The 14,586-nt window shown below is 32.7% G+C and overlaps 1 protein-coding gene across 6 annotated transcripts in view; it reads left to right on the top strand.

Annotated features, from left to right (window-relative positions):
* The window catches only part of FAM135A (family with sequence similarity 135 member A), a 154,208-nt gene that overhangs the window by 81,269 nt on the left and 58,353 nt on the right, over window positions 1-14,586 (top strand). For 4 of the 6 annotated variants that reach the window (XM_061427131.1, XM_061427136.1, XM_061427132.1 and 1 more), the window contains 4 exons: window positions 1,968-2,094; window positions 2,780-2,933; window positions 6,738-6,815; window positions 10,064-10,113. In XM_061427131.1, the coding sequence (XP_061283115.1) occupies window positions 1,968-2,094; window positions 2,780-2,933; window positions 6,738-6,815; window positions 10,064-10,113 (409 nt within the window). The remainder of the gene's footprint in view (window positions 1-1,967; window positions 2,095-2,779; window positions 2,934-6,737; window positions 6,816-10,063; window positions 10,114-14,586) is intronic. The other 2 variants (XM_061427133.1, XM_061427137.1) reach the window with 1 other exon arrangement.

Consider the following 14,586-nt stretch of genomic DNA (forward strand, 5'->3'; position numbering starts at 1 on the left):
AACAGGAAAGTGTTCCTATTATTATACATAATTTTATTAGAAACATCTTCAAAACAATTTTAGATGTTGATTAAATTAATATTTAATAGCATGATAACTCAGTGAAACTTCTTTGATAGGAAAGTATATTTTTTGATATATAGCTTTTGAATAAGTAGTATATCTGGTATGAATTACATGTTAGGTTTTGAAATTAAATTTTTATCTGTTTATACAATACATTCCTGTAGTCTTCTGAATTTCTTATTTTTGTAATTTCAGTAAAAATCCTGAACTATACTGTTCCAACCATTACTTTTTCTTTATAACAAAGAAATACATTCATGGCTTAGTTTCTTTTCTGAAAAAATGTAGGAACTGTTCGTTGAGATTCACTTGGGTTATTAGTGCTGCTTTTTAGTCCCTGGTTACATAGAACTCATCCTGGTAACATCAGTTTGTGCTTCCTCTTGCAACACAGCTGTTTTTGCCACAAGCTAGTAGGGGATAGAGACAGCTCGCATCCTAGAGACCTTTTGCTGGAAGGAGAAGACACTTTTGGCTCAGAATCAGAAGCCAAGAGGATTCAGCTGTTGGCTCTGGTTAGTGATGGGAGAGGAGACTGGGACGCCCGTAACAGCTGAGGTTGCTCCTCTTTCCGTTGTTGCCTGGGTTCTGAAGTCCTCTCTCTTGCTGCTGGAGCTGTGCCCTAGAGGGAGCAGTGCCTTTCCTGGGCTTCTTGGCCTGTAAACTAGATGGTTGGGTTGGGAAGGAAAGCAAGGAAAGGGGAAGAAGGCTGTCTGCTGGTGGCATGCGGTAGAGGGTCCTGTTACAGATAACATTCCTCACTGTGTTTCTGTGAAGACAAGTTTTTCCCTGAAGTTTTGTTATGGCTGGACTTTTTAATCCTCTAAAATAAATGAAAAAAAAATTTATAATATTACCTTTTAAACATTATTTTTACATAAAACAATTTCTATGATCAACCCAACTATAGATATAAATCAATTATTTTAAGTAACTGGGATTAGGATTTCTTTCTTTGCTTGTTTTTTGCATAACTTTTTTCTTATACTTGATTTTTTTTAAGTACAGCTTCTTTGACTCAATCTTGAGAAACTCAGTTCTGTCATAGCAGGTGGAATTTACCATTGCCTTGCTACACCCTCTTGGCTAGGATTTAGAGATTTCATTGTTGCAAAGCAAATTGATTTTGCACATGAAGACTGCCCTCTGCTTTTGGTACATTTGATTCACTTTCCTGCCTTACCCCTTTTGCCAAACTGCTAGATAGTGAAATGCTTTGGCCTTCTTATAATTAGCTAGTACTTAATCTTAGAAAAAAAAATATTGTCCATGATTTTTAAACATTCAAGCAGAATATGGTTCTTATTCTATAGAATTTGTGATATATTAAATGTAATGTTAATACTAACAGCAGTGGTTCATACCCTATGTGATTGAGGTAGTGCCTTGAAGCACTTACTTAGGTTATCTTAAAGTTTATAGACTTCTAGTGAAGAGAAAGGAAATACCTTGTTTTTGAAGGAGAGAGAGAACAAGTAGACTCGTGGTTTTCCTTTTTCTGCCCTTAAGTGGGACCTCTTTATTTCTGTAAGCAGCACCTATATTTGACTGTTAACTTTGTGAATTTGGTCACCAGTTCTGACAGGTCAGAATTTCCAAATTAAAGCTGGACCCTCATTTGTCCCTGAGCTACTCTTGATCCCACCCTGTTTTATCCCTCCCCAAAGCCCAGTAATACAGAAGTAGTCTCAAGCATCTAATCTTAGTTTTTTTTTAATAATAATAATTCAAATTTTAAAGGAATATTTGTAAAAGTACTTTAAGAATACTTTAGAAATCATAATCTTGCAAAGTCCTTGCTTTTTATTCTATTCCTCAAAGACTTTCTTTTGTAAACATTTAACTTAGCACTCTATAAATAGACTGTTATGACAACAATAATGTGATGCTTGTTCCTCCAGTTTTCCTCGTCCTGTGAAGACAACTTGGTTAAACAGAAATGCACCAGCACAAAACAAAGATTCTGTGATTCCTACTCTTGAAAGTGTGGTCTTTGGTATTAACTACACAAAGCAGTTATCACCAGACGTAAGAACTGAAGTGTTTATAAAGCCTCGTTTCTCTCTTGTTTTGAATGAAATGTGTTTTAACTGTTATATATCTGTGGATGTAATAGTTCTTTTATTAATTATTTGAGCTCAACGACTTACAGATCTAATTAAACATGATCTTCACAAGTTGATTGGTTCCAGTTGTTTTTTATGAAAACGAACCTGATGCTTCAAGATTTTACAAGATTTCATGAATAGGCATCTTTGACAGGCAGTGCTTTTTTTAACTTGTTCCTGTCACCTCCTGCTCTGTTAACGGAGCTGGTAGGATCATTCCAGAGGAGCCTGTGAGGAACCCCTGCCAGAGTTGAGACCTAACTTGCAGCAGTATAAGTATATCTGTTACTCCCCTAAAAGAAGAGAGGGTTCATACTATAAAAACAGAGTGGCCCTCAGTTGAAATACAATCTGAATCTCAAATTTTTAAAAATCATCATTTGATCTGCTTGTTTTTAAAGTCCAGTGAAACTAAGATTTCTCGAATCACATTTCCTGTGTTTAAATTACCTGTATGAATGAGAACAACTTCCTAAGATGCTGCTAGACTTCTTACATGTTTTAGAATAACTGTGATTAGTAAATCCTTTATTTTTCTAAGTTTCGGTGTGCTATTTTTAGACTCTGGTTACTAACATTGTGTCCCAAATCTCCTCTTTGTTCAGGGCTGCAGCTTTGTCATCGCAGATTCCTTCCTGCGTCACGCCTACCGTTTCCACTACACCCTCTGCGCTGCCCTGCTGCTGGCCTTCAAGGGTCTGCACAGCTACTTCATTATGGTAACAGAAGAGCTCCCCTCTTGTCAGAAACTAGAACTGGGTATGTTGAAAGTAGCCAGGCCCTCTTCATTCTCATACTGCTGTCATCAGCTTGGCCATAGTTTCTGTACTTCGTTTAGTACAGCTAGTTTGCTTTATGTGCTTCACCTTTACTTCTCTCTCAACTCCATCTTTTTCAGGCTTTGATAATTACTTACTGAAATTTTTAAAAAATTTATGATACTGAGAAATAATTTCTTGGTGCTAAGTTTGAGATGAGTCTTTTGATAGATTTTTTTTAACAGTATGTCTTCTTCTCTTAGAATATAACCAGAAAATGTACTAGAAGCAAATTTAATTATCCATAGAATTATTAGATAGGAAGATAAATTAGGGAAAATAAATTCAATAGGTTAGGTAATGTAAATTAAATCCATACTTCCAATAGTTAATAGTCTAAGCAGATTATATGTACTTGGAACCTTTTGTAAAATATATTGATTTTAGGTGATCTCAGATCTTCTTTCTTCTACTTCACTTGAGAAAATAATAACATTACTCAGTTTTAACATTTTGAAAATAAATAATTTCTAAAAATCAGTCTTCAGTTTTAGTCCATTAATATATACCTGTATGTTGTAACACATAATAAAAAATCATTTGCCTTGATTTTGTATACCACTTATAGTTTGCAAAATACATATATCATTTCACACAAGATTATTGATTTATGAAAATGTTTTTATTCAAACATTTTATGAAAGTTTTATAAGCTTTTATTTTCAAATATGAGCTAATAGCTCATCAAAAGCACATTTTAATTATTTCTTTGGAATAAATTATTTTCATCATACTTACTTGAATGAATGAGAAATTGCTTTTTAAATTTGACCGAGGTTGATCACTGTTCTTATTTCTTTGTTTCTCAAGGATCTTAGTCTTTTAACAATATTGATGCCCTATCAAAAATAGTCACTGTTACTGAAAATAATTCTTGTCTTTGAGACTAACTAGCCCGCTTTTGGAGAGGGAAATGGCACCCCACTCCAGTGTTCTTGCCTGGAGAATCCCAGGGACGGCAGAGCCTGGTGGACTGCCGTCTATAGGGTCGCACAGAGTCGGACATGACTGAAGTGACTTAGCAGCAGCCCACTTTTATAATTGCCTACCTTGAGCTACAAAAGAATTATAAGAAAGTGAAATGATCTGTACCTTACTTAAATTCAGCTGTGAGAACAGGCTGGCTCTTGTACCCCTACTTATCAGCAGTGGGTCCAGAGGGTTTGATAATTCCATTATTCAAATATTCCATTAAACAAGTGGGATCTCAGTGTAGCTCCTTTACAAGCAGTAGGAAAGCGTTTGTTCTTTTTTTGCTCATGTGTTCTTCCTCAAGACAAAAACAGTAGCACAGAAACATTTTGGTTACTCTTCTCTGAAATATTCTTTTTCCTTGCTGTTTTATATACTTAGCATCCATCTGCTTTCTTTAGGAAAGTTCTTTAAGAGACTACTGCCTCAAATGTGAACTTTTAAAAATGTTGTTTTTTGAAAATGAAAGAATTGTTTGTAGAATAGAACTAATTTAGGCTATTACTTATTCTCAATTAATGGGTAAATTATACTCCATTTATTTTTAAATTTTGTCCTTTGGAGCTCAAACACATTTTCTTAGGAGAATTGTGTGATGAATTTTGGTTAATTTAGGTTTAATGGTCAGATCACAAAACTGTCAAACCATAATATTAATAAAGGACAACACCATGTTCCTGAAAAGTGCTTAACACAGAAGCCACGTGTAATGGCATTTCTGAGGAGAATTGGTTAACAGTTTAGGTGTTGAATGTTGTAGAATTCACAGAGGCATCATCATGTAGTGCTTAGGACTGCATGTTTGCACCACTGCTATCCCTTACTACTTGTAAGTAACGGGACTGAGTATACAAACTGACTTCTACTCTAAGGGCAGGAGGATTGATGGGATCCAGACGTGCAGAGTGTGTCGGGAAGGAAAGATGAGGGTGTGCAGAAAGCAGAGGGTGTTCATGGAGGAATTCCCTTGGGCTGAGCAGGGTGCTGAGGAAAGAGCAGGTCTCTGTCTCTGGAGAGCTTTGACCTCCCCATTCCCTTATTGAGGAGTCAGTCCAGCATTGAGAGAGGCCAGAGAAGCAGCCCAGCCAGGGGGCATTCCTTGTGGTTTCAGTACAGAGCACCCTAAGTGAAGTGGGCCTGTCCATGCCTGTGTAATTGTCAAATAGTTTTAACATGTAATATTTTCAAATGAAAAACACTTATACCACATTTTAACTAAGAAAAAAATATTTTTCTCCAAAAGGAAATAATGTTTAAACAGGCATCTCTTGTCAAAGTCAAAGATTTATTTCAAAGCATAGATAGTATTAGCACTTTATCACTAACTTAGCTAACCTCAGTTTGATAATTCATTTATTTATATGCTTTTTAACTTTCTCTCAGATAGAAATGGCTTTTATGACACATATGTATTATTTTGAGCTTATGAATATAATATAGAAAATATCATAAATTTTAAAAGCCCTTATATTTAATTTCAGGAGTCAGTTACTAAATAAGTAAATAGCAATTTTATTCCAAATTATTTGCTTAAAATATTTCACCAGAAAATAAAATTCTAAAGCAAACCCCGACTTAAGTTTTAGATAAGTAGATAATAGTGATAGAAAAAAATTATTAGTACCTCACACATAGTATTTACTCAAAATATATTTGTTGGAATAGATGAGTGAATGAAATAGCACAGGGAAGATTTTGTTGACAATTGAAAAGTACATAGGCATCAGCACATACTTTATAGTAGTTTCCTAGGGATTTTTAAAAATCAAGATTCATCTTCAATAAATATTTATTAGTAATACTTCGGGTTATCCTTAAACTTTTCATTATTATTTATATTTTCTTTTCTATTTGTTGTGAATTTTAGTTTATTCTTGAATGTATCTTCTAGGAAAAAATCTAAAATTTTTGTTAACTATTCAGAATAAAACTGTTGCACTTTCTAAAGTATTAACATTGTTTATTTTTATCCTAGCAAAACTACATTTGTTAGGTACCAGATATTTCTGTAAAACACTGTTCACTAAATATTATTATATCCACCAGTTTTAATAAGTTTATAAAAAGTAATTCTTGGTTAGAGGGTGTATTCTACTTCCTTCTACTATTTAGCACTTTTCTTGAGTTTTCAAATAAGTTTATATTTAAAGTCAATATTTTAAGTAAGTCTATATTTCAAATAAGTCTAATAAAGTCTTCAAATTCTGCCATGCTATGAAGAGTTTATCTAAACTCCATTTCCTTTTTAAAAATAATGCCTTGAATTCCATTTTGCTTGTCTTTTTCTTTTCTTGTAGATGAATGATGTACATTTTTTTAATGACATTCAGTTAAAATACTGGTTTGGTAAAGAACTGTTTTTAAAAATAAGCATCATGAATTCTGAAGTCTAGGCTTTAGCAAGTTATGAAACCTTTTTGGCCCCAGTCTCTGTACTTGTAAAAGCAGAGGATCAACCTTGCTGATCTCTGACACCTCTGCCAACTCTTAAAATTCTGAGTTTAGATATTAAAACATAAAAATAATATCGGATTATGAAATGTTGAGCGGCACATGCACTTAGAAAAAAGAACAAAGTAACATAAACGTGAATGTACATCATTTGTAATTCTAATAAGCTAATTAACTAACTGAAAGATTCTGCTTTGGTATTCTAATCCAATTGCACTAGCGAATCAATACTAAATCTATTAATCACAAAGTGGAAAATTCTAGTAAATTTTGTTGTAAAAGGAGTATAGTAACTAGTGCTGTGTGCAATCCTTATAACTAGCCAAAGCCAACATGCAGGTCCTTTATGAGCGCCTTCTCAGAAGAAAACAGCCAGCAATCCAGAAAGACACCTGTCTAGGTACGTTCACAAATAGATTAAGTAAATAATCCCTTTTAATCAATATATAAAACTTTGCTTTAATTTAGTATCAAATTTCATAAATATGTATTTTTTTAATATTTTATATTCCTGCCACCCTTACTTAAGAACTTACTTTAAGAATCAACCTGATTTGTAGTTGAGCTTTGGTTAATTCTTAGTTTTTAATGTTCAGGTTTTTGGAACATTAAAATTGAAAACGTTAAATGCAAAGATGTCTTTGGTTTTTTTTCCATATTCATTTTAGAGTTCCTGTAAAGAGCACTTTTTAGAAACCATGTTCATTGCCAGAATTTGTTAGTTTAATGGTAATGACTTAAATTTGTTCAAAGTCATTTGTCTTTAGGTAGGGCTAAAGGTAATAAAATGTGGTTTGAAAACTGAAGCTAATTTCATGCATTACAAAAATAGAGAAACATCTTTAATATCTGGTTTTGTTTTTTGAGTCAGTTTGCATTTATTTTTTTATTCTAAATTTAAAAAGCAAAATACAGGAATATCAAATCACTGCTACCCAGATATATTACATATTTGAAAAGAGATATTCTGATTTCATTATTTCATTGATTTACTTCTCTATATGTTTTAGACTTTTCTTCTTGAATAGCAATAGTACTTAATTTATTTTCTTTCTCTAAGTATATTGAAAGTTTTTACTTTGAGTAGACCATCACAATTAAGATTTTTTAAAAGTTACGAAAAGCTATAGAAATAAAAAATAAAATTAAATCACAGCATTTGTCTCTCGGTTTTCAAAAGTATGGACAAAAGGAAATTAAGGAGCCAAAATCTTTCTCCACATTTCTCAGATGAAAATTAACTCAGAAATATTTCCATTGGGTCAGTTTTTACTGAAATTGTTAAGCGAGAAACTTGCCAGGAAGGAAAAAAGAAAAGTTGAAGATTTATTTATGATCATTATTTTGGAACATAATTTTATCCTCTCATTAAGTAACCTAAGTATAAAGTTAAAGAACTCATGGTATGAAATTATAATCATTTATGACATATTTTTTCTTTTTAACAAAAAATTGTACTTCTCATTTCCTGTTGTATTGCCAGCCTATCAGTTTACATGTGAGCATTCTAAATGATTTTTTTAAATGCTGCTCATTTAATAAGGTCTCTGTAAAGAAGGGCCCAGTTTTTGGTTGGCTAGGAAAAGACTTGATTCAAAACTAAAACATAGTTAAATAATACTTCTTAGTTAGTTAAATAATACTTCTTAGTTAAATAATACTTCTAAAAATATGTGTATATCTTTTATCCTTCATTCCTGACATTGTATTAGCATATCTGTTGAATGAATGAGTAGATGAGTGGGTAAATAGATTTAGAAAATAAATTTAAGATACATTTACCCTTTGACCTAGCAGTTGCACTGTTGTTCATAGAAAGGAGTACTAGTTTTTTGTACCATAGAAAGGATTACTACTTTGTAATGGTATTTGTACATGCATGTTCATCACAGTATTCTTAGTGACAAAACACTGAAAACACAGATAAATGTCCATCATTCAGCAAAGAATAGATTATGAAGAAAATTATGAGGCCCCTACACCAAGGAATATTATATAGCCATTTTTTTTAAAAGTGCTTTAGAGCTGCATATCAGATTTGCATGAAATACTACTGAGAGATTTCATGCAGAAAGTTTGTAAAATACAGCCCATTTTTATAAAACAGTAACTGCAGATCTCATATATGTGTATATTTGAAAATATGGAAGGATGTGTTCTAGGTTGCCACCTTGGATTAGCAGGAGGAGCCAACTTAAAAAAGTTTGTAGGGAGTTCCCTGGTGGCCTACTGGCTAAGATTCTGGGCTTTCACTGTCATGGCCTGAGTTCAAAACCTGGTTGAAAAACTGAGATCCCACAAGCTACATGACATGGCAAAAAAAAAAAAAGAAAATAATAACCTTTGTTATTCTAGAAATATATGTAAATCTCTAGAAAATTATATAAATAGATATATAGGTATTAAAAAAAATTAAACTCAGTTAAAAGCTTAAGTTATTTTTAAGTCATTTCAACCCAGAGATTTTGAAGTTAAGTTTTACATTTAAGCATCCCTTAAGGTGTTTGCATTGAAGTAACTCTCAAGAATCATAATGCATAGACCAGATTCTGCATTTAAGCTCTGGTATGTAAAGGTGACAAAAGTGTATCAAACTCTACAAAGTTTATGCTCATTTTTTAAAAATTAATAGGATATGTAACCTACTGAGATCAATTTTGCTGATTTTCTTCTATCTCAGGAAAACATCATGAGTGATATGAAAATAGATGTTGGCATATGAAAGTTATGATTTTAACACAGGGTCTGTCGCAGGTTTTTTTTTTTTAACATAACATTAGAAGCCACTGATTTATCTGATAGTGAAGTGATTTGTGAAATTGAAGCAAATTTCTTTAGTTATCGGTGGTTATTTATATATATTTTGTGAATTACAAAACATCTGTGTCCTACTAGTTTTAGTTATCAGTCAAGTATTTGTTATTCAGATCATAGCTTGGTTTTGTTCTGGGCAGTGTAACTGCTTATTTTATCAAATTTAAATGTTTACCATTCTTTTATCAAGAAGTAAATATTTAGTATACCTTATGAGATAGTGAGCTGAGGAATGAAATCAAAGATACCACAAAAATGTTTTCTTGTCTTTGTGTGACAATGATCAATTAAAGTCACTCTAGCAGCAAGATTATGGAATTTTGTGTGTTGATAACTATGCTGTTAGAGTTGTCCTAGGAAAACTCATTTTAGTTTGATTTCAGATAAACGTAAGTGTGTCTAAACGTGATATTTTAGGCGTTAGCAAAATCTTTCCCTGCAAAAAATAACTGATTCTATTCTGTTGGTTTCTGTATTCCTTTGTAAATATTACCATTTTAATTGTAAGTTAATCTGCATCCCCCCTCTGTAAATGGTTATAGCATACATTAAATGTAAGTCAAGATTATATAGAAAAAAATGGCCTTCATTTTAGACTGCCTCATAGGAAACTAAATTTATTGAACTAAGATATAAACTTACATTTTTGTTGAAAAGGATTTTGTCATTCATTTTCATTCAATAGCTTATATTCCAGGTATGTTTTTATTATTTTGACTTGAACTTTTGTAATCTCCTAGGTTTTTAAAAGTAATTTACTTATAAAATTTCAAAAATAATTTTCAGATATATAACATTGAAATACTTACTTTAATTACTGTTTACTCCTTTCAGAGGAAATGGATGTAGAAGCTCGACTTACTGAATTATGTGAAGAAGTTAAGGTATTTGGATTTTTAAAATTCACATTACCAAATTATTTGAATGGATTCTGTTTCCTTTTTAAATACTTTATTGAAAATAAATTATTATTTTTCCTTTCTCAAATGCAAAGATAAAATTGTTGATTCTAGGTAGAAACACAGCTTAGTTGATCAGACAACATTTGACTTGAGTGTGAAGTTATCTTTTTTCTAATCATTATTGATTAAAATCTTTTTTTTAAATTTTATTTTATTTTTAATTGGAGGATAATTGCTTTGCAATATTGTGATGGTTTCTGCCATACATCAGCATAAATCAGTCATAGGTATACATGTGTCCCCTCCTCTTGAACCTCCTTCCCACCTTCCTCTCCACCCCACCTGTCTTGTTGTCACAGAGCACAGGCTTTGGGTTCCCTGCGTCATACAGCAAATTCCCACTGGCTGTCTTGTTTAACATATGGCAATGTATATGTTTCAGTGCTACTTTCGCAAATCATCCCACCCTCTCCTTCCCTCGCTGTGTCCAAAAGTCTGTCCTTTATGTCTGCTTCTCCCTTGTTGCCCTGCAAATAGAATCATCAGTACCATCTTTCTAGATTCCATGCTGCTGCTGCTGCTGCGTCGCTTCAGTCGTGTCCGACTCTGTGCGACCCCATAGGCGGCAGCCCACCAGACTCCCCTGTCCCTGGGATTCTCCAGGCAAGAACACTGGAGTGGGTTGCCATTTCATTCTTCAGTGCATGAAAGTGAAAAGTGAAAGTGAAGTCACTCAGTCATGTCTGACTCTTAGTGACCCCATGGACTGCAGCCTACCAGGCTCCCCTGTCCATGGGATTTGCCGTATATATGTATTAATATACAGTATTTGTCTTTCTCTTTTTGACTCTCTTCACTCTGTATAATAGGCTCTTGGTTCATGTACTTCATTAACACCGACTCAAATGCATTCCTTTTTATAGCTGAGCAATATTCCATTGTGTACATGTACCACAACTTCTTTATCCATTCATCTGTCGATGGACATCCAGATTTAGCTATTGTAAATAGTGCTGCAATGAACACTGGGGTACATGTGTCTTTTTTAGTTATGGTTTCTTCAGGGTATATGTCCAGTAGTAGGATTACTAGATCATATGGTAGTTGTAGTCCTAGTTTTTAAAGGAATCTCCCATACTGTTCTCCATAGTGGCTGTATCAATTTACATTCCCACCAACAGTATAAGAGGGTTCCCTTTTCTCCACACCCTCTCCAGCATTTATTGTCTGTAGACTTTTTGATGATGGCCATTCTGACCGGTGTGAGGTGATACTTCATTGTAGATTTGATTTGCATTTCTCTAATAATGTGTGATGTTGAGCATCTTGTCATGTGTTTATTACCCATGTGTATGTCTTTAGAGAAATGTCTGGTTAGGTCTTCCGCTGACTTTTTGATTGGGTTTTGTGTGTGTGTGTGTGTGTGGTATTGAGCCACTTGAGCTGCTCGTATATTTTGGAGATTAACCCTTTGTCATTTGTTTCATTTGCTATTATTTTCTGCCATTCTGAGGGTTGTCTTTTTCACCTTGCTTATAGTTTCCTTAATTGTGCAAAAGCTAGGTCCCATTTGTATACTTTTATTTTTATTTCTATTACTCTAGGAGGTGGGTCTTATAGGGTCCTGCTGTGATTTATGTCAAAGAGAGTTCTGCCTATGTTTTCCTCAAAGAGGTTTATAGTTTCTGGTCTTACATTTAGGTCTTTAATCTATTTTGAGTTTATTTTTGTATATGGTATTGAGAAGTGTTCTAATTTCATTCTTTTTCACATTGCTGACTGGTTTTCCCAGCACCACTTATTGAAAAGACTGTCTTTTCTCCTTTGTATATTTTTACCTTCTTTGTCAAAGATAAATTGCCCATAGATATGTGGATATTCTGGATATTTTGCATGTAAATGAAATAGCAGAGACAATTAACTGATCAAAAGTGTGCTTTTTCCTCCTGTTAATTAATTCAGACTTTCTGGACAAAATTTTTAAGCATTGCTTAAATTTACATACTTTTATAAAATGATATTGTTTAGAAATGGAAATTTATTTTATTTCAAGAAATGAATTTCTCTTGGATTATTTTTCTATCAGTTCATTCTTGCAATTAAATTGAATAGATTTTTGTTTTTCCTTTTCTTCCCCATGGAACTAAATGTTTTGACTATTTTAGGAGCCCTGTATATTTCACTGTTGTTTAGCTATGGTAATGGAAGATATCAGAGACATGAATCAAACAAAAATACATATTTGACTTTGGGATATATTTCTGTATGTAAATATAAATGAGAACTTGACCCTTTTGAAAAAGGTATTTACCTTCTCCTTTTAAAATTATAGGTAGAAGAGACAATTTCATATCCCATTCTAAAAGCTTCCCCCACGGTTTAAGTAAGCTAAGTGTCTTCTTTAAAAAAAAAAAAAAATCATTAATGTTGTTATAATAGTTGTCCCAAAGGATTTTAGAAATAATAAGATATTTGTGATAAATATAAATCTACTGACTTATTCACTGACCTTAAAGGAAATTTGAGTGAAGAAACATATGATACTCCCAGATGAAAAGGTAAATGATCATTGACAGCTACCTGGTTTTTCACAAGTTAATAATATTAATGCATTATATCAAAATCCTGTTGGAAACTTTAAAATTAAACTTATTTTAAAGATCACTTGAAGAAAGGTAAGAATGACTAAGAAAAATTTTTGAAAAAAACAATAATATAGAGGGACTTGCCCATTAATGGAAATAGAGTAGGATTTCTCTAAAAGAACGCAAAGACAAATCAGTGGAACTAAATAGCACTGGAACAATCGTTAAATATGTGTAAGATTTGAGTATATGATAAAATTTCATGAACATTCAGTTACATAGTAGTATGGTAAAATAACATGTTATAGAAGCAAATTCTAAATGGACTTGAAGAGTTAAATGTCAAAAAAATCTGTAAGACAAATATATGTATACATGTATATATAAGCAATCTATCCTTGGAATATGAAATAACTTCTTCAGAGTAACAGTAAACAATATGATATTAATGATTTAAAACTTCTTTAAAACAAAATAAAATATAAAATTGAAAGGAAGCAACAGACTGAAAGAAAATATTTGCAATACCTGAAAGTGGCAAATGATACTGAAACTAAATAAAGAACTCCTATGTATCAGTTTCAAAACACCCCTGGGAAAAAGGGGTACACATAGAGGCTGTACAAAATGCAATTCTTAGAGCAGGTTTGCTGCTTAGGTGACACCAAGGAGATGCAGATTTAAGCAATAAAGTGGGGTTTTTTTAACCATGAAATTTGCAGAAATGAAAGTGATTGCTAATCTCCATTGTTGGTAAGGTGGTAAGGAAACTAGTGTCTGCATAGGCTGTTGGTGAGGGTAGAAATGGTACATTTTTTAGGTCAGTTCATCATCTGTTCCAAAAACACTCACACACTCTGCCACAAAATAGTTTTTATTTAGAAGTGTATCCCACAAAAAGTGCCAGTTCATTTCAACAAACAAATATAAAGCATTATCAACTACCATGTAGCCATTTAAAAGAATTAGGTGAATCTCTGTGCATTGACGTGGATTTTTTAACTCAAGAGATACATACTCCTCTATGATGCAGGGTACTGTTTTCATGCTGAAAACCTCTTTAGGATATATTAATTGAAAAAATAAATTGGAGAAAAATATGAATATGATTTGTATATGTTAGAAAAGCTATGTAAATATTTGATCATGTTTATGTGATTAGATTGCGTATAAAATATTTGAAAGGACACATACACAAACACATACACATTTGAACTATACATAATAATAAAGAAAAGAATACCACAAAGAATGAGGCTATAAAGGAAAATATTTGTTCTTTATTTCCATCTATATTGTTTTAAAAACTACATATGTACTCAGATATTACTAATGAATTTTATGTACTGATACTTAATTTCAGTATTTAAGTGCAATATAAACTAGGGTAAATAGAGTAGACAGAAGATGGAATATTTAAACAGGTCTTATAAATCAGCAAAAAAAATCCTGTAATATCCCATTTTTAATATTAATATAGCTTAGACACCCAGTTATCCAGTTATAAAATGCTAATAAGTATGTGAAAAAATTTTAATTATAAAACAAAAATTTAAATACTCTGACATGATTTTTAACCTATCAGATTGGCTGTGATTTTTTTTTTTGATTTAAGGGTAATTGCTTTACAGAATTCTGTTGTTTTCTGTCAAACCTCAACATGAATTAGCCATAGGTATACATATATCTCTCCCTTTTGAACTTCCCCCCCATCTCCCTCCCCATTCCACCCCGCTAGGTTGATATAGAGCCCGTTTGAGTTTCCTGAGTCATATGGCAAATTCCCGTTGGCCATCTGTTTTACATATGGTAACGTAAGTTTCCGTGTTACTCTTTCCATACTTCTCACCCTCTCCTCCCCTCTTCTGGT

Source organism: Bos javanicus, chromosome 9, assembly GCF_032452875.1.
Source record: "Bos javanicus breed banteng chromosome 9, ARS-OSU_banteng_1.0, whole genome shotgun sequence".
NCBI lineage: Eukaryota > Metazoa > Chordata > Mammalia > Artiodactyla > Bovidae > Bos > Bos javanicus.